Here is a 19,276-nt window from a genome sequence, read left to right as displayed (position 1 = left end):
AACCACATGAACCCTTCGTATAGTGTAACCTTTTCTGGTGAGTGTACATTGCCTCATACACAACCACAGTTCTTCAGCTTACCTTTCATAATGTAGACTGTTCACATGGTTCACCCTGTTTTTATCTGTTTATACTTCACATACACAACAAAAGCACAGAGGCTCGCAGATCATGTGTCCTTCACATTGTGAACCCCTTTCCATGAGTACTGTTTTCCTTCAACACCATGGAGACATTGCAATACTGTACAACCAGCACATTGCACACTCCTTCCAATGACTGTATGCTGTCCCATGCACACCTATGGCACATAAGCTGCCATGCTGTGCACCATTTGTATGGTACAACCCATTACACTAAGAGCAGACTGACTCGTCCACTTCCCGGGTACATGGACTACAGTAGTATGTGTCTTAGTATTTAGATAACTTCTTTGCCTAGATGCTAATTGCACTGATGAAATGAAAGGCTCATTGGTTCTGATGCTGTGTGCCCTACCTTGCAGCATCAGTGTTTGTTATGGAAACATAACATTAATCAGCACATTGATTCATGTCTTGATTTCTAATTGTAACATTGTCATTCCATTTGTAGTAACGTGTTGCTGTTACTTTATTCAGAATTATTAACATTTCCCATATCTCATTATTTACTGGAAAAGTCCATTCTTTCCCTTATTCTTTTGTCTTGCCCATCTATTAAATTCCTCACTTCTAACCCAACATATAGAGATGCTTCCAAAGAAATACTGTGAAAAAATCTGTCTTACAAAGCTTCAACATTTGAATAGTGACAGCATGATATTCAAAGCATAGTCACCTCTCTTCTTTGCAGACCATTTTAGCCTATCTCTGCCTATCAGCACACCACTAACATAGACAGTGAACCGAAACATTGTTCACTTTGTTACATAAGTTCTCTGCAGTGCACCATGGGGATAATCACAGCCACACATTACTGTCTGTGAACAATGCAGGTGTCATTGTGTCATATCTATGATGCCCACCTGGTATAGAATGCTGATTGGACCTATCAACAATCCCTGTTTTGGTGGCATATTTCTATTTTTAGGCCTGAATTACCCCTATAGAGGATGTCTCTATTTTAAGAGGTATGCCCATATTTCAGTCCTGATTTACCCCTATAGAGGTTGTCTCTAATTTTAGAGGTATGCCCATATTTCAGGCTTGATTTACCCCTATAGAGGATGTCTCTAGTTTTAGAGTTATGCCCATATTTTAGGCTTGATTTACCCCTATAGAGGATATCTCCATTTTTAGAGGTATGCCCATATTTCAGGCTTGATTTACCCCTACAGAAAGAGGCCCCTATTTTTAGAGGTATGCCCATATTTCAGGCCTGATCTTCCCCTATATAGGATGCCTCTATTTTAAAGGTATGCACATATTTCAGGCTTGATTTACCCAATCTTCTCCTATACAGGATGTTTCTGTTTTTAGAGGTATGCCCATATTTCAGGCTTGATTTACCCCTATAGAGAATATCTCTATTTTTAGAGGTATGCCCATATTTCAGGCCTGATTTACCCCTATAGAGGAGGTCTCTATTTTTAGAGGTATGCCCATATTTCAGGCTTGATTTACCCCTATAGAGGTTGTCTCTATTTTTAGAGGTATGCCCATATTTCAGGCCCGATTTACCCCTATAGAGGATGTCTCTATTTGTAGAAGTATACCCATATTTCAGGCTTGATTTATCCCTATAGAGATTGTCTCTTTTTTTAGAGGTATACCCATATTTCAGGCTTGATTTACCCCTTCACGCAATTTTCTGAATCCAGTATCTTCACATGAAAATTTTGAAGCAGTCTAGTTAGCGAAAAACATACATGACCAACATACCAGTGGTGACAATAGTTTAAAGAAGGATGGCACACACATCTTATGTTTCCCATTTTTCTGAAGCAAAACTAAATGACTGTGTGTTGTAGAATTCTGCAGTTCAGTTCATTAAAGTGGACAGATTTTACACTATATCTTTGATAATGTGATTTTATTTTTCCATCATATTTGTCACTCTCTGTTTTTTTAATTGTGTATTTCTGAGTAGTAACCCACATTTGTTCTGGGAATGGGAAGAGTTATGTGCTATATGGTATTCAAAATTTATGTTAATTAGAGGCCAAGATTTTTAGCTAGACATTCTTACTTTTCAGGGGCCTTTGTTCCTATTTTCAATGTCTGCAAGTTGAGAGGAATAGTGCAGATGGTGTTAGTTAATCTATCTATTATACAATTTTGAGCAAATGTATCATGCACTAAAACAAAATAAAGTAAATCGTCAAACATCTGACTGATAAATGTAACTATGCACTGTTGTTTAACAATAATTAAAATTGTCCTAGAAAAATAAACATTAGATGTCTGGTATATTTTACAGTTTGTTATATTAACATTGGCTAACATCTTTTGAATGATAAGACATTTAACAGTTATTTAAAAATAACTGGAATAAGCATTCTGGTAATTTAAGACATTCAAGATGTAGTATTCTGAAATCTGCAGGTAAGAAATATTAATATTTTGGAGGTTGGAAAGTAAGTACTAATATAAATCATAAATAAAGAGGAAAACATTTCCTTATTAGTAATAATTATATTAGCTTGATGGTTACTAATACAATGCTAATTGTAATATGCTAAGTATGTGAATACTGTCTTCTTTTTAGGATAGCAATACATTTGAGGTGTGAATCATATGACCAAGGCTAGGTCTGCATTACAAGTAAAGCCTTCTGAATGACCCATCTCTGAATGTCTTGAATATTTGGTCACTCCACTTTGCTTTACAGAGCCAGCACTGATGGCTACGTACATAACAAGAACAAAGCCCAAACAGTTCCCATTCTTTTAAAAATGACTCAGCACTTAGGTCAGCCAGCTGCTAATTCTGACATCATGATTTCTGTATATGGGTCTGAAACTAAAATGTTTATCTTTCACTACATTTTAGAAAGAACTGCAATGGACTTCTATAATGTACATCATATTGATACACATTCTATGCAATGTACCACAGAAGGGTTTATACACGTGTCATATTAATGCTATAACAATAATGTCAATATCCTGGTTATTGCTGTTTTGCTAAATTGCACATCATATTATTAAAACTCCACACAAATTTTTCAGTATACAAAAGGAAGAGAAAATTGTGATGATTGTTGATATATATTAACCATAAATCTAAATATCTGTCTGACTTGCCTGGGGAAATTTGTAGACTCCCAGCAGCCTAGCCATGGGAATTGATGTTGAAGAGTATGTTTCACCAATCACAGCTACAGCTGAGGAAAATGTGTTGCACTGATAGTTTGGAACTGCTTTTTTTTGTCCTGTAAGCAGCTTCATTGCACCTTCAAGAACTCCAGCTGCTGTTGTACAAGAATCGTAAATCACATACCCAAGTGTGATATTTGGCAAAAGTTTTGGGTCCTTCTGAATCTCTTGAGTCGTAAATATCATAGCCAGGAGTCTTTCATATACTTTAAAAGTAAACCTCAACAAAGACAAGTACACGTTACACATAATTCTAAGAAAACTTTTCAGTAAATGAGCATATTTTAAATTATTTAGAATAATATTCTATGTATCAAGCATAACTAAGTTCATTACATTCTACAGTTTTTTCCACCCCAATGGCATGCTGTGAAGTGAATTGGGAAAGTACTAAATTGCTCCTAGCTGTGTGTGATGTTCATGTGTGTGTGTGTGTGTGTGTGTGTGTGTGTGTGTGTGTGTGTGTGTGTGTGTGTGTGTGTGTGTGTGTGTGTGTGCGCGCGTGCATGTGCCACACATATGCATCCAGTAATGGAGTGGAATCCCATCCAAGGCTGAGTTTCAACCTTACATCAATTGGTCTAGACAAGGTCTTCTCCCTAGAACTCTGAAATGGATTAAGTGTGCAGTGATAATGGTACAGTAAACTCTCAGGTAACCAGCACCCATGAAGATTGGTAGATGCCGGATAACTGTAGTTACTGGTTGCTTGAGAATTACTGTTAAAATCAGGCCTGACTATTACTGTACCCTATACTATTTGGTATGACTTGTTCTCAGGTTGGGGAGAGAGGAAATTTATTCCTATCCTTCTTTTTAAGATTCGAAAAACTCTAAAAATGTAAGGTATGTTTCTGTAGGGAAAACAGAAAGTGCAACACATGAAAATTGTACTGTATTTCTTTGATTTTTTGCCAGTTGCTTGAGTTCCAGTTAACTGAGAGTTTACTGTAGAATGAATATAGTCAAAAGCACAGAAATACACTCATTGTTGGCACTTCAATTAAATTGTTTTAAAACCATTTCCTAAACATACATACACACATACAAAGACAGACATACACACACACACACACACACACACACACACACACACACACACACACACACATAAAAAACTCAAGCAGTGTAGTCCCATTCATGCATGTATAGCACCATCTAAAGTACAAGATCATTTTCAAATCACAGCATACCAGCTACACAAGCAAACCTTGCAACATTTAAAAAGATCAGTCGTACCTGACATTGATTTAGGAAAGGTATATGTCTACTTTCCCTAAGTGCTACACTAATGAAATACATACATCAGTTTAGGTGAAAGTGGACTCCATCTTAAAATATTTACATTTAGATGGTCTTTCATTTGTTACTAGCCAGTTACATGGAGGTTTGGAAAAACTAATCAAGCATGAAAAAAGGATAATTACAATAGCATTAAACTGTTCTTATTTGTCTGTTGGAAATGCATGCAAAGTCTGCATTATTCTTTATAACTAGTTATTCTCACACTGTCTAGAGGTGCCTACTTTTGGACAACACCTCACGTCGAATGAAAAGAAAGAGAATCCTGCAAATGCTCTGAGCTGATTTGCCTTGTAAATGCCTTTGTTCAACTTTAGCCATTTTATACATCTATTTTCTTAAATTGTTTAATCTCAGTTTCAGTTCTAAATGCAGATTACAAATCATTTATAATTCTTACCGAGACAATGCCATATTCCATTTATTTTATCTGATTTCAAGTAATCAGTCTGGTTTAATACCAGTGAAGCAAGGTCAAAATAACCTAGGAAACCTTCTACTACATAAGGCATACAGATAACTTATATATTTATTAAAAAATGCAAGTGCCTTAAAAGCACTTTTTCAAGTAAACATCACACAATCTTCACTTTTCTGCTACCTTAGTGTAGGTATTTCTTAAATTTTATGTATAGTTAATAAGGCAGGTTAAGTTGTCAGGTGAAGTACTTGCGATTTTCTGCATAACTCATTGTGCTTGTATCTCTACTTATGTAAAGCCATGGCTGACACCTTCAGTACGACTATCAGTAAACAGTTTGCAGGCTATATGCCACTAGTTCCACAGTGTGCTTGTAAACTTAAGCTCACTGTGTATGGCTTGGAAAATGTTTACACATGCACATGCGTTCATTGAATACTTCATTTGTTTGTGTGCATCCCTTTATTTATTTATTTATTTATGTATTTGACATTTGTTTACCAGGAAAGTCCGTCTGGGTCAAAAGTACCTGTTTTCAGTGGAGGCCTGGGGAAAAAAGCTCCATACTTTTAGACATCTATATACATACGTATTATTATTTCTTAATTTATACATAGGATAGTTAGCTTACCTTTTTACACAGAGTAATACATTCAGGCATCCATGTACAAATATATTATTATTTCTTCATTTATACCAGGGATAGGTATTTTACCTCTCTACATAGAGTAATACATATTATTATTTAGTTGTATTTGTAATTTGACAATAGGATATGTTGTTGAGTAGCATTCATATTGTAAAAGCAGAGAGATTCAAATTCTAAGCACAAGGCAAGGACAAAGGTCCTAAAACAGGGACAATTTTTTTTAATATTGCTCTTATAAACATTGAAATTTGTTAGAATAAAAGGTTTTGTGTTGCCATACATTTTCTGAAGGATACAAAGTATGAAACTCAAATATCTGTCATTATTAAATTAATTCACTCCTCACTGATTTGATAGACAACCACACATTTTTTTTGGGGGGGGACAAACCAAAAATATGAGGTAAAAAATATGGACAGTTGAAAGGTATGATCCTGTGTAAAAGAAAAAAAAAAAATGTGCTATCATAAGAAAATGTTAAGAAAAAAATTAGTTTTCTTACCATATGCAGCTACATGCATAAAAACACCATCATTGCAGACATTTAATGAGGTTGTACATTCAGAGCAGACTTTGCACATCCGCTGATATAACTATAGTGTTTTTTTTTTACTTTTTTTGGTAGATAGGTTTTGCCTTACTATCAGGAAGTACCCTAATTAAGAAATGGCCAATTTAGGTTACATTTAAAAGTCTTAAAACTTGATTGTTTTTTTGTACCATGACATCATACAGGATATCTGTCATTCTTGTAACTTTCTGATTCTGTCATTTTAAAGTGGGGGGGGGGTCTTGCTTTCCAGTGCTGCAGTCAATACAAGTTGGGCTGCCTTTGACCCCTCTTTCTTTATTCGTCTTTTTCTTGGATCCAAAGAAAGGAAGGAGCAGCCTAGTTATTCTCACTCATCATTAAGGTATCAATAATGCAGGGAAAGAGATGGGGTCCAAATGGAGAGATGAAAAGTCAGCAAGCAAAGGAGAGGAGTAGCAGTGCTGAAATTGAATTTATCCTCAAGTCTTAGTGAGTACCTTCACAAGGTGGACCCTGTTTTCACAAAATCTCACCAAGGCAACACTGATATGTAGACTGTATTTATATAGCATATATCATAGACAGAAGTAAGTCAAAAACTAAAAAAAGATAGCTGGGTACACAAGACCCAGGATAAAAAAGTCCCCAATCCTGGTAAGTGCACTAGTGCCAGGACTGGAAAAGATGACAGTGTAGAATCCTCAAAATACAGAAACATTACAACAATGGCGCCATGCCAGGACCAGGGGGAGGATGGCCCCTGTTGTAGAAGGAGGTAGCAGTCCACAAAAATCACAAAAACTGATAGGTCAAAGAAGAGCCATAAAGATGATAAACTGGACTATTGAGGATAAGAAAGAAATTATGTATTGTTACTGTTATGCAAAAAGCACAGAATTTCCAGACACAAGATACACAAAACGATTAAGAGAGCAATTAGAGGAAAGAAAAATACTTCTGCAAGAAAAACTGTCAGAAGCTTCAAATGAAAGTTTGTGCTAATTAATACAACAGATTTGTGAAAAACAGTATATAGATCAAGAAACCTTCATCTATTTGGAAAAAGAAGTATCTAAGGAAGTGCAAAAATATAAACAACAAAACAAAGAGATATTTGAAAAGTATAAAAAAGAAATATGGACATGGAAAATAAAGAGAGATTTGACATGGTGCAATATTTATGCAAAGGAGAAAGCCAAATTAATCAATGTAAAGATGGCAGCCTCAAAGATATTTGAAGAGAAATACAGGCAAAGGCATCCAGATATGGAAAAGTTCACAATAAAAAAAAAATAATATCACAAAGATGAAACATAAAAAAGAAGATTAGTAAAGTAGAAGTTAAAAAAATAAAAATTGAAAATTTGGAGTGCCTGCAAAGTGAAGGATTTGGTGTAGAAGGTCTAACGCAGGTTACATCACAGCAGGATGAAGTGAGTCCCCAAAGTAGGGAGAAACAGGAAGACCAGGAAAAATCTGAAGACGAAATATGGATGGGAAAGAAAAAGATGTTATATGGTATAATATTTATGCAAAGGAAAAAGCAAAACTAACCAATACAAAAAGAGCAGCACCAAAGATATTTGAAGAGAAATACAGGCAAAGGAATCCAGACAGAAAACTTTACAATATAAAAAATAAGAAGAAAAAGAGGAAAAGTAGAAAAGGAGATTAGTAATGGAGAAGTTAAAGAAATGGAAACTAAGGTTATCGAGCACTTGTGAAGTGAAGGATTTAGTGTAGAAAATCTAATTCAGAAAGCACCACAACAGGATAGAGTAATGGATATCCAAATTAAGGGGAAACCAGTGGAACAGGAACCAACTGGTCAGGTGCCATATGAAGATAATTTGGAGCCTTCCACAGGAAACCAATATAGACGTTCACTTGAAGCTAGACAGCAAGGGAAGGAACAGGAAACAGTGGAAACTCTGATGCAGTCAGTGTTGAGGAGTGATAGGCCAGTGAGTTCCCACATGATAGAGCAACGGATGGCACATTATGAAATTGAAGAAAATGTGCCACAGGAAAATGGTACAAAATCTTCTTAGAATCCAACTTCAGACCAATGACAAGTGGAGTACCACAGGTTTCAGTCCTAGGTCCTCTCCTGTTTGGTATCTACTTCTCTGCAGTACAGTCTAACACAGAAGGTCTTTGGCTAATAAAGTTCGCAGATGACTGCAAACTAGGAGCCATAATCAAAACTCCTAACGATGTGGACATCCTACAAAAGGGCCTCACTGAGACAGATGCCTGGTGTCAAAGCCATGGCCTCAAGCTCAATGCCAAAAAGTGCATTGTCATCCCTTTTGGTAAAAACTCTGTACCCATGAACTACCACATAGGCAGTAGTCTACTTAACACTGAAAGTGTGATAAGAGACCTTGGGACACAGGTGGACAGTAGTCTTTCCTATGATTAGCACATCACCACAGTAGTCAGGAAATCCTTCTATGTGGCACACCTCATCACAAAAGGTTTCTCATCCAGGAAAAAAGAGGTCATTGTTCCCCTCTACTCATCACTCATTAGAACAATTATAGAGTACAATGCCCCTTTTCATACGTACCTCACAAGACATCTACAACAACTGGAAAGGCCACAGAAATACCTCACAAAGAGGATTACTGGCCTCAAACAGATGCCCTATGCAGACCGGCTCAAAAAACTCCAGCTTTACTCTGTCACATATCGCTTACTCAGAGGCAATATCTGCCTAACATTCAAAGCTATGTCAAACCCAGAGCTGCTGGACATGCTCCATGAAAAGAAATCCCAATCCCTCTGAGCTACATGCTCTAGGGTTCTAAACCTGGTCACCACAATAAACAGAACATGCTGGAGGATAGATTCCTGTCCCAGAGACTCCCCATACTCTGGAACAAACTACCTCTCTATATCAAATAAAGCTCCTCATTAGCACTCTTCAAAAAAAATCTTGATGACTGGATGGGAGATAGGAAATTCCCCCCTGGGGATCACTTCTGTGGCTCTACTTAACAGGGGCACAGGAAAATTATTTTCTTGGTTGGCAAAAGCCAAGGTACCGTTTGGCTAGGCTTATATAGGCCCTAGGGCCAATAGCCTAGTAGCTACCTATGAACCTATGCCTACAGGAACTGAAAAACAAAGGATGTGCCCTCAGTTTGGAAGAAAATGAGCTAAGAGAAGAGTTGCTTGATTTAATAGACATAGACAGGTATATTAAGATCAATGAAAGAAACAGACTCCAGAAGGTTAATAAAACCCAAAATGTCAGAAGTCTGATAAAACAAATGAACACTAATTAGGACTCTTCATAGAGATCCATGCAATATAACAGAAGTAAACAGAATATATAACTGTGCAGCTAAATTAATAACTGATAAAGTTCTACCACAGGAACACAGGGTAGTGAAGGAAAGGAAGGGGATAAATCAAATACCATCATGCAAACGTTGAATAGAGAAAACTATAAAGCAGTTAAGACAAAAAGTGTCACTGTTAAGAATATAGAAGAGGGAACAGATCAACAAAAATACTAAGAAAGATAGATGTGATAAAAGCAATGCACAGTATTAGAACAGACCAGGATCTATCATGCACTATTGCAAATAACATACTAAAAATTTCAGCACAGGTGGAAAAACTTAGAAGAAACGAAGGTAAATATAAAGAAAAAGTACAAAATAAGCAATTTATTGATGACCCAAAAAAGGTTTATAGAGCATTGGGAAATAATGTAAAAGGAATTGAAAGACCACCAAAAAAAGAAGAAATAGATGCATTTTGGAGAAGTTTCTATGAAGAGCCTTTGGAACATAGCAAAGATGCTAAATGGACAGAAGAAGTTAAAGAAAGAATAAGAAGTTTAAAGGTACAGGGTATAAAATGGGATGAAGTAACAGCCAGAAAGACTGAAAAAAGTTAAGAAAAGTCTCTAATTGGAAACCCCCAGGCCCAGATGCAGTACCTAACTTTTGGCTGAAAGTATTAACATCTTTGCACAAAGATTTAGCCATGAGTAAGAACTAATTATATGCACGCCCTGAATAGGGAACAACCTGGTTAATAACTGGAAAAACAATGCTCCTACTTGAGTGAACCTGCAAGCTACCCTAAAACTTATTGATCAATAACTTGCCTTTCAACGATGTATAAACTATACATGGGAATTGATGCCGACAGACAAGAGCGCTGAAACAATAGGCAACAACCTGGTTAATAACTGGAAAAACAATGCTCCTACTTGAGTGAACCTGCAAGCTACCCTAAAACTTATTGATCAATAACTTGCCTTTCAACGATGTATAAACTGTACATGGGAATTGATGCCGACAGACAAGGGCGCTGAAACAATAGAGCAAGAAGGAGGAGGGCCCCCCCCCACTTTTGCATCCTAAGCAGCTCACCTTGCATTAAAAAAAAGGGATGTTAAATACCTTCTTCTACCTATTCATGGCTCAGCTGCATAGTTACTTGCTGCTTGCTTGCCCTCCCACATTGCCATTTGTGGTTGGCTCTTTAAAAAAAAATTCACAGTATATAAACGTCATTTCCACGGTTGCTTGCCCTTTCTCACACTGGTAAGTAGTATTGGATTTTGTATGATTTTTCTCTTTCAGCCTGCTGATTTTTTCTTGCAGCAATGCTGTAATGAGCTAGCCAAAATTCTGTTTTCTCTTATTATGTATTTTTCTACCAGTTTTGCTGTTTTAAGTGTCTACATTGCAGAAATGTCAAGCTTTATAGTTACTGGTATGAAGTGAACTGAAGGTCTATAGTTTTTCTCAACCATTATTGGAAAGCATATGATACTGATTAAAATTCAGAACACATGAACTTAAAATTAATATGCAGTTTAAATGTGTACCACTCGTAAAATATTGCCTATCTGTATCTAAGGTTCTAATTAATGGTTTAACCACAAAATGCTTGGATCTGAACAAGTGGGCCACTTTATCTTTTGGGAGTGAAATGTAGGATGTTACCATGTAATATAACTAATAGTGCCATTGTGGTATACAGAAGAACATTTGGTGAAACAGTACAGGAACATCGATATATAAGATTTGCTTAAGGGATTATATAGCCTGGGGGGGTTGTGATACTGATCTGTGTGTGTTTTTTTTCTTCAGGCAGCCTTTTGCCTTTTTGCTTTAACTGTAAATTACCCTGGTCTATGAATTTTTTACATTGTAGGGGAATCTGAGGATCAAGTAATGGGAGACCTAGGAAAAAATCAGTTTGCCTCCCTTTTTCTGTAGGCATTAACCATTTGGAGATAAATGTGCTTGTGGGGCAGATTAGGGTGCACGACTTCTTCCTGTGTAACCTTTATGAAATTTGAAAAGGATATGGAGCTCATGAAGCATGTTAAACTATCAACTCAATTTCTCAGGACCTGATGAGGGGGTACAGTGCATTGGCTCTGAACATGTATATGCTTAGTAATATGAATGACATTGTTTCTCCTGTTATTTCTATGCAGAAATGTACCATATGTACTGCCTGGAAAAGGGTGGGGATACAGTTGTAAGGCTGAAGTAAATGCTTCTGCATGTACATGGAGATCTGTGAAAATATGTTTACAGAAGGAATTGGCTAATGCTTTTGTCAGAATCTAGGCTGAAAATCACTGTGTGCACAATGTACTTAATAGGAATGCAGTTAACTCTGAATAATAAGTTGTTGACCAAGTGAACTGCTTTGGAAATGCATAGAAAGTACTTTTGATTGGCAGAGGGGTAAGAGTGTAGCTATGATAAAAGTAAAATTGTGTGTTATGCCAAAACTTTTGGATATACTAGAAGTTTCAACTTTAGGAATAGACGTGAGAGGGGTCTTCCTCTTTCCACTAGCCCTAGGATAGGCTTCCTGCTGTTTGACTGCAATACCACCTATTTGTGGAGGACTGGAATGTACATGTGGTCAGAAGCACCTTTTACTTGGTTCATAAGTAAAGGGATTGCATCCATAAAAAGGGAGATTATTACCTCTTTATACTCTTCCCTCATTATGCCAATAATTGAGTATAACCTCTGGTTTGGTATATACCTATCCAAACATCTGCACCAGCTGGAAAGGAGACAGAAATACCTCACAAAGAGAATCCATGGCCTCCATCACATGTCCTGTGAGGACAGACTCAAATCACTATCACTATCACTCTACTTGGTATTGTACAGATTGCTCAGAGGTGATCTGTGTCATGCCTACAAGGCAGTCTTGGACCCTGTCCTACTAGAGATGCGCCATATCAGTAGGTCTAACTCTCATGCGTTACATGCTTAAAAGGCCTGAATCTAATATGCGACATCAACAAAACCTGTTGGAGAGACAGCTTTATCTTCCAGAGGCTGCCCCGTCTTTGGAGTAGACTTCCCTTACAGAGTACTTCACTGACCCTCTTCAAGTGCAACCTTGAGTGGATGGGAAACCACAAATTTGTCTCAGGGGTTCCACCTGTGTCCCTCCTTGACAGGGGCGACAGGTTGCTAACTGAGGTTTCTTTTCGGAGGTAAACTCTTGGCTAGGCTTGTAAGGGCCCTATGGCCATTAGCCTAGTAACCTCCTGTGATCCTATAATCCTATGGTTGTGAACCTGCTCATCTGGGTCTGCACTGCTCTAACTGACTGTTAGGAGGGAAAAGAATAAACTATCCATCACACCACATATTGCATAAAAAATAAGTTGTTAGTAGTTAAATGTTCATTCCTTGCTTTATATAGTTTAAATTGTCAAGTAATCACACACATAAAAGTTGATTTTGCCCATTGAATTTTGCATTTATAAAACATATATGACATGTCAATCATGCTCTGGCTTAGGAATGGAGTCCATTTCCATCATGGTATTAGAAATCCAAAAGACTTAGAGAAATTAAAAAGAGAGAGTGAAGGTAATTCTGGGTATGTTGCTGATGGTGAGAAGAGCAATCTCTGCAAACATCAAACACGAAACAATACTAATTTCATGAGCTTTAATTGTTACCGGACTCAGGAATGGGCGTCACACCAGAGAGTACATCAGTACATAATAAATGATATTACAGATAATGAAAGTGTCAGTAGCGTTAAATGTAATACCTACAAGAAATTAATGACTGCTCTGCAGTTTTGAAACACCAAAAAATAGAGTATATGTTTGAAGATAAATTAAACATAGCACATTAGATCACAAATAGCCTAAAATAAATAAGTTAAATTGTCTGCATTCATTTTAATTGAAATTGTAACAGCAGGTGTAATGATCTGCTGCATTGTTTTTGTGAGAAGCACAGCCTTCCATAATCACAGAGAAGAAAATCACTCCACATACTCCATATTCCTAATCTTATCCTTGTTCTGCTGTGTTATATTTTGATGCAACAAAACAGAAAAGTTGTTTCCTATTGTTGACATTTTGGTGCCTTGGCATTGCCTTGTTTGTGCAGTGTATGTTTATTTGTGGTTCACAGGAATCAGGGATGAGGGAGAAGGTGAGTTTTATGTTTGTTGTCCCCCACCTACCTTTTCCATTTTGTATGCACTTTTAGTATTATAAATAGAGGTTGGAGGTGTGGGCACTTGCCTACGTATTGAGAGAGTATGGGAAGAAAATGTTTTGCATGTTGTGAGCAACCTAAGATGGTCACTGTTTTGAGCTTGAAACCTCCCAATGTCTTAGTTTAGAATAATCACTTGGTTAAATGACATGGGGGGGGGGTTCAGTAAAGCTTACATGGAGCTAATCTCCATGTAAGCATAGTGCCATGGCTTGAACATGGAGTTTGCAGCCTGTGCGATCCAGTAAACAAGGCTAGGGCATGCACGAGCCATACAGCACTATTCCAGAATGGATGTGACAGAATAATGCAAATCACCTCATTTGCTGGTGAAAACCATGCAAATAAGGTGAATTTGTGAGCCTGGAAGCAGACGGACATCCATGTTGGAGCCATGTCCACAGCAGAAATGTACGCAGTTAGTAACCATGTACATTTCTGCAAAATTCAAAATGGGGGTAAGACAACTTAAAGTAAAGCATGTATTATGTTTATTAGGCATACCAATGGCCAAAACTATGGCCATTGGCATGCCCAAGTGTTGCAAAATTCAAAAGTTTTTTTGGGGCCAATTTCAGCCATTTAAGTGAGTGCAGCAGCACGCAAATGCAATTATGCAGAAAATAAAAAAAAAAATCAGGAAAAAGGCAATTAAATGCGAAACAGTCATTTTGCCATTATAGTGGGTAGCATGCAGACTCATAATAATAACAGGTAACAGTGGCTGCTAAGGACATAGACTCTGGTGTAGTGGTGTAACTAGGGTATAAGCCAGTAGGGATATGTATATGAGCTAAATTTATTGAATAGCAAAATGGAAGACCATGTCCTCGGGTACCTAACCATGTTGCAGCTATAATGCGATGATGTAAGCAGAAGAAGTAGCTGACATGAAAAGGGGGTGTGGCATGTTTGGTATAAGCACATTGGAGCTCCATGGCCCCTATTCGCAATCAGCTAAGCATAGCTATACAAGGGAGTGTGTCTGAGGCTGCTTAACTGTGCTTAGCTGGTTCAAGAAAGAGCCTTGCAGTACTCTCCAGCCACATGTGCCCACATGTTCATAGTATGTGCCATGCTACACAATATGATCCTGTGGAAACAGCTGCAACAGGAACATCAAAGAGAAGGGGCACACAGCCCTGCACTATTGCCAAGGTCTCCACAGGACAGGGGGGACTTGGTGGAGGAACCCTCTGAACCTGCCCCTGTAGGCAGACATAGGCGTGCCCAGTATGCCCTGGCCTTGGCGAAGAGGCAACACATAGCACATACACTGACACCCTAAGGACCAAGGGACTAACACCTCTGTCCGACTCACACATACAGTAAAATGGATGCTACACACATCACACTACCTGTACCTTACCATGTATAGGCTGTGTACTGTGTTCATCTGACAGAGTCACCCCTCAAGCACTGTCCTTGCAACTGCTGCAGGCTCAAGGTAAGTCACTCTTCTTAACAATAGATGAATGGAGCAGTACGTTTTGGTAGCTTATCAAAGGTATTGCTGCATGTATGCAAGAGAATGGGGTGGCCTACCAGGTTAGCAACAGACAACTGACAGCTATGTGGGACAACAGGAAATGTCTGCCCAATACTGGCTTCCACAGAGTATGCAGTAGTCCCTTAGGTGACAAAATGCACTGCAGTGTATGTGGGGGATAAATAAACTAGGGGGTCATAGGTCACATGCATGGATGTCAATGTTGGGGTCCCAAACTCACCCCTCAGCCTCTCACAGCAAGTCAGCCATAGAAATCCATAAAAAAATGTCTGGCAAAGGCCCACAAATAGGGACAATGATGAAATAGTCCTCTTACAGACTCACACAGTGATATCACAGCAGGTCTTGCAGTTGCATAAAGGCTCTGAAGGGTAGGAAGTCTGAAACTCAAATGTCTGCCATTGCATTTTAACCTTTGGTCTTTAGTGATATGCCAGTATTCTCCAAGACAGGCACAACACTATGTAAATGAAATCAAAATGTAAAGCCAACATCTGCACAGTCTGTGCAAATGTGTACAGTTTACAGGTATTCCTCCCAACACACCCATGTCCTCATAGAAATGTAGTAACATGTATGTTTGTAGGGTAATAGCAGCAGAGCACACATTCCAGGGATTTCCCACTCAACTTGATAACTTGTTGCATGTCCAAAATATGCAGGGGTCAATGAGCTATGTATATGCATGGTTAATACTGTCAGGATGTGGGCAGCACTTACTCTTGGCTGTTGTGGCTAAGTGGCCTAGGTACAGTACTGTGGTTGGCAGGGTCCATGTTCCCAGACTTTCTGTGCCAACTCTTTTGCATGCAGCTACACCTATGGTAGGAGTTGTACACACAATGTCCAGAAGTTAATATCTGTCACTGCAGGAAAGCTGGACAAGTCAGGGACAGGGGAACACACAAATGGACAGTACACAGCCTGGAGTAACTTACACAGTGCCTAGTAGGACAGCAGGTACCTTAAAGACAGTGTATGGCCAGGTGTTAAATGGCTGCCAACTTACTGTGTCAGCACTGACAACAGGTTACTGGCCACCATCCATACTCCTGGAATTACAGGCTGTCACAAAAGGACCATAAGTATGCCTCATATATCTCTTTTGCTTGTCCTAACATTGCATTTGCCTGACAAACTATGTGCCAAACACAAAAGGTTTATGTCCAAACATCAATGGCAGACAGTGGAGAAGCAGACATCATACCCATAAGAAAAAGCAAGCTTATACCAAACTGGTCTCCCAGGTGTCTATGTTTGGCAGAGCATTATTAACACCCTGCCCACATGTGTGGGCCTGTGTCTGACTGTCATATATGGGCCTGTCCAGATGTCAGTCAGTGACAGGTTGACAGCTAGGGCCAAAATGTAGCCTCATAATAACATAACAACACAAACTGTCTGAGGTATTATCATTATGGATCATCATGGATTATCCTGGATCTCATTAACAGAGACATTGGCAAACTCCAAATACTTGACATCACACATTCTGCCTTTCTCAAGGGGATGTATGTCAGTGAACTCTGGATGACTTCCCTGAGACAGCCAACAATGGCATGGATGATGGAAAGATGGTGCACTCTGACCACCTTGACTCGGCCAAAGCCTTACATGCTATTCCCCACTTGGCCATAGTACATGAACTCTGTCAACTAGGCAACTATCCATATGTTACCAGATGGGTAGCAAACTGTTTCATTGACAGAACCCACATAATCATAATAGGGGTAGCCAAGTCAAGTAGTACACCTGTAATGAGGGGCATACCCCAGGGATCAGTCTGGAGGCCTCTGGTATATGAGATATACTTCTCTGAGTTGCAGGGCAAAAACACTGGCCTATGGCTGACCAAGCTGGCAGATGACTGAAAGCTGGGAACAGTCATCAATACCCAACATGATGTGAACATCCTACAACAGGGTCTCAGCAAAGCAAATGACTGCTGCCAGAAACATAGCCCAAACCGAATGCCTGCATATGCAGCATCATCCCCTTTGGGGAGACTGACATCCCATATATTATCACATTAACAACAATGTCCTACATACACAATCAGTAGTGAGGCATTTGGCCACCCAGGTTGATAGCAACCTGATGTCTGAGCACCATGTTGCTTCCATTGTACAGAAAACTTCATAGATGGGCCAACACAAAAGAAAGGGTATCTCATCCATGGACAAAGAAGTCATAAGATCCATGTATTCTAACCTTATAAGGCCAATTGTGTTGTACATCACCCCCTTTGGCATTTACCTCACAAATCATATGCAGCAGCTGGAGAGACCACAGAGGTTTCTCACTGGGAGAATCCAGCACTCCAAACACCTACCCTACAGAGATAGGCTAACAGCACTGTTCCTCTACTCAGTTCCATACAGACTCCTCAGAGGTGACCTCTGTCTGGCATACAAAGCAATCCAGACCCTGCCTTGATGGGACTGTTGCACATCCGGAAGTCAAGGCCCACTCGAGCAACCTGTAGGCACAGTATCAACCTAGTCTGTGACATCAATAGGGATTGTTTGTGTGACAGATACATGTCTGACACAGTCCCCCATCTGTGAAGTTCTCCCTGTATAAGTGCATGGGAAAGAGAAAACACAGTCCTGTGATTCTACCTGAGTCCTTGCTGTACAAGAGGCTCTGGGAGCTGACGTGTCTTAACACGGGCTACACTCTCGTCTGTGAGGTTTATAAGGGCTTCAGAGTCAATAGCCCAGTAACCTCATATCAGCCTATCAACCTATAAACAAATGTCTGTAACTGGTTCACTGCATTACTCTATATTACTCTGCCACTGACGTACCTGGAAATCATAGTGCTATGTGGAACATACCGCACATATAATGGACATCTCTGCTCAGTAGAATGCACTCTGCACCCACGCCCATACCTCTCAACCTCTTACAGGAAGAAATCTGGACAAGGTCATAAATAAAAGTGGGACAAAGGCCGAAAAATAGGGACAATATTTAAATATTGCTCTCACAAACTTAGAAAGTTGATGGAATAGCAGGTTGTACATTAGCAGGAATTTTATGAAGGTTATGAAATCTGAAACTCAAATGTTCTGTCATTATTTTCTAACTTCAGTCTTTAATTATTTGCCACTAACCTGCCAGAAAACAACAATTTTATGAAAAATGGACCAAAATTATGAGACAAATAGCTGGACATTCTGCAACAAACTGTGCAGTTGAGAGGTATGAATCAAACCAGGATATGACTTTTCAATTAAGAAGAATAACACACAAGCAGGTGATCCCCAGCCAGTATATCACTGAGGTGCTGGACTGTTTACACAGCTTCATTAGCCAATTGGCTGTAGCCACACCTCTCAACTGACCGGATTGGCAAGAATGTCCATAGTTTGGCTCATAATTTTGGTCTGTGCATCATACATCTCATATTTTTCAGGAAAATCACTGTGATGATTTGAGGATTTTTGTCAGTAAGTAATGACATAATACATTTCAGTGTCAGATGTCATATATATCAGAATATGTCTGCTAAAACAAACTCTGTTACACTAACAAATTTCCACATTAATAGGAGTAATATTTACAGTATCTCCCAATGTGTGGGTCATTGTCCCCCCATTTTAGCAGGCTATCTCCAGATTCCTTGCACTAAAAAGAAATCTCCTTGTGTCCTGACTGAGTGTGCTTTTCAGCTGATAAGTATATTTTTTGGCACTTTTTAACTATTCAGAGTTGAATAAAATAACAATTGAATTAAGTTCAGAATACATTTGAATAAATTGCATTTATTTAAACTGTATTTTCTTTAATACTGCTACACACTCAAGTCTGCTAGCTTCCACTGCACTAGAATTGTTTTTAGTGCTGTTTTAGCTGCTTTCTAGAAAAAAAAATCTAAGCTTGTTTCTTGCCTTTCCTGTAACTAGTCTAGTCCAGATACAGATTTTCTGTATCCAGAACTTTTGTTAAGCTTCTGAGCCTCACAAGCCTTTCTGTATTGGAAAAAGCCTTCTAGCTTATTGGATGGAATGGTAAGCACTAGGTAGCCTA

General features: G+C 38.7%; 1 protein-coding gene across 1 annotated transcript in view; it reads right to left on the bottom strand.

Annotated features, from left to right (window-relative positions):
* LOC122803783 (extracellular calcium-sensing receptor-like) overlaps nt 1-19,276 on the bottom strand; it is a 335,056-nt gene that overhangs the window by 222,481 nt on the left and 93,299 nt on the right. Inside the window, exon 2 of the mRNA XM_044073471.1 lies at nt 3,228-3,519. Coding sequence (XP_043929406.1) covers nt 3,228-3,519 — 292 coding nt within the window. The remainder of the gene's footprint in view (nt 1-3,227; nt 3,520-19,276) is intronic.

Source organism: Protopterus annectens, chromosome 6.part0 (genome assembly GCF_019279795.1).
Source record: "Protopterus annectens isolate FY-2018-M chromosome 6.part0, PAN1.0, whole genome shotgun sequence".
NCBI lineage: Eukaryota > Metazoa > Chordata > Ceratodontiformes > Protopteridae > Protopterus > Protopterus annectens.
This window is presented reverse-complemented; position numbering and strand designations above follow the sequence as displayed.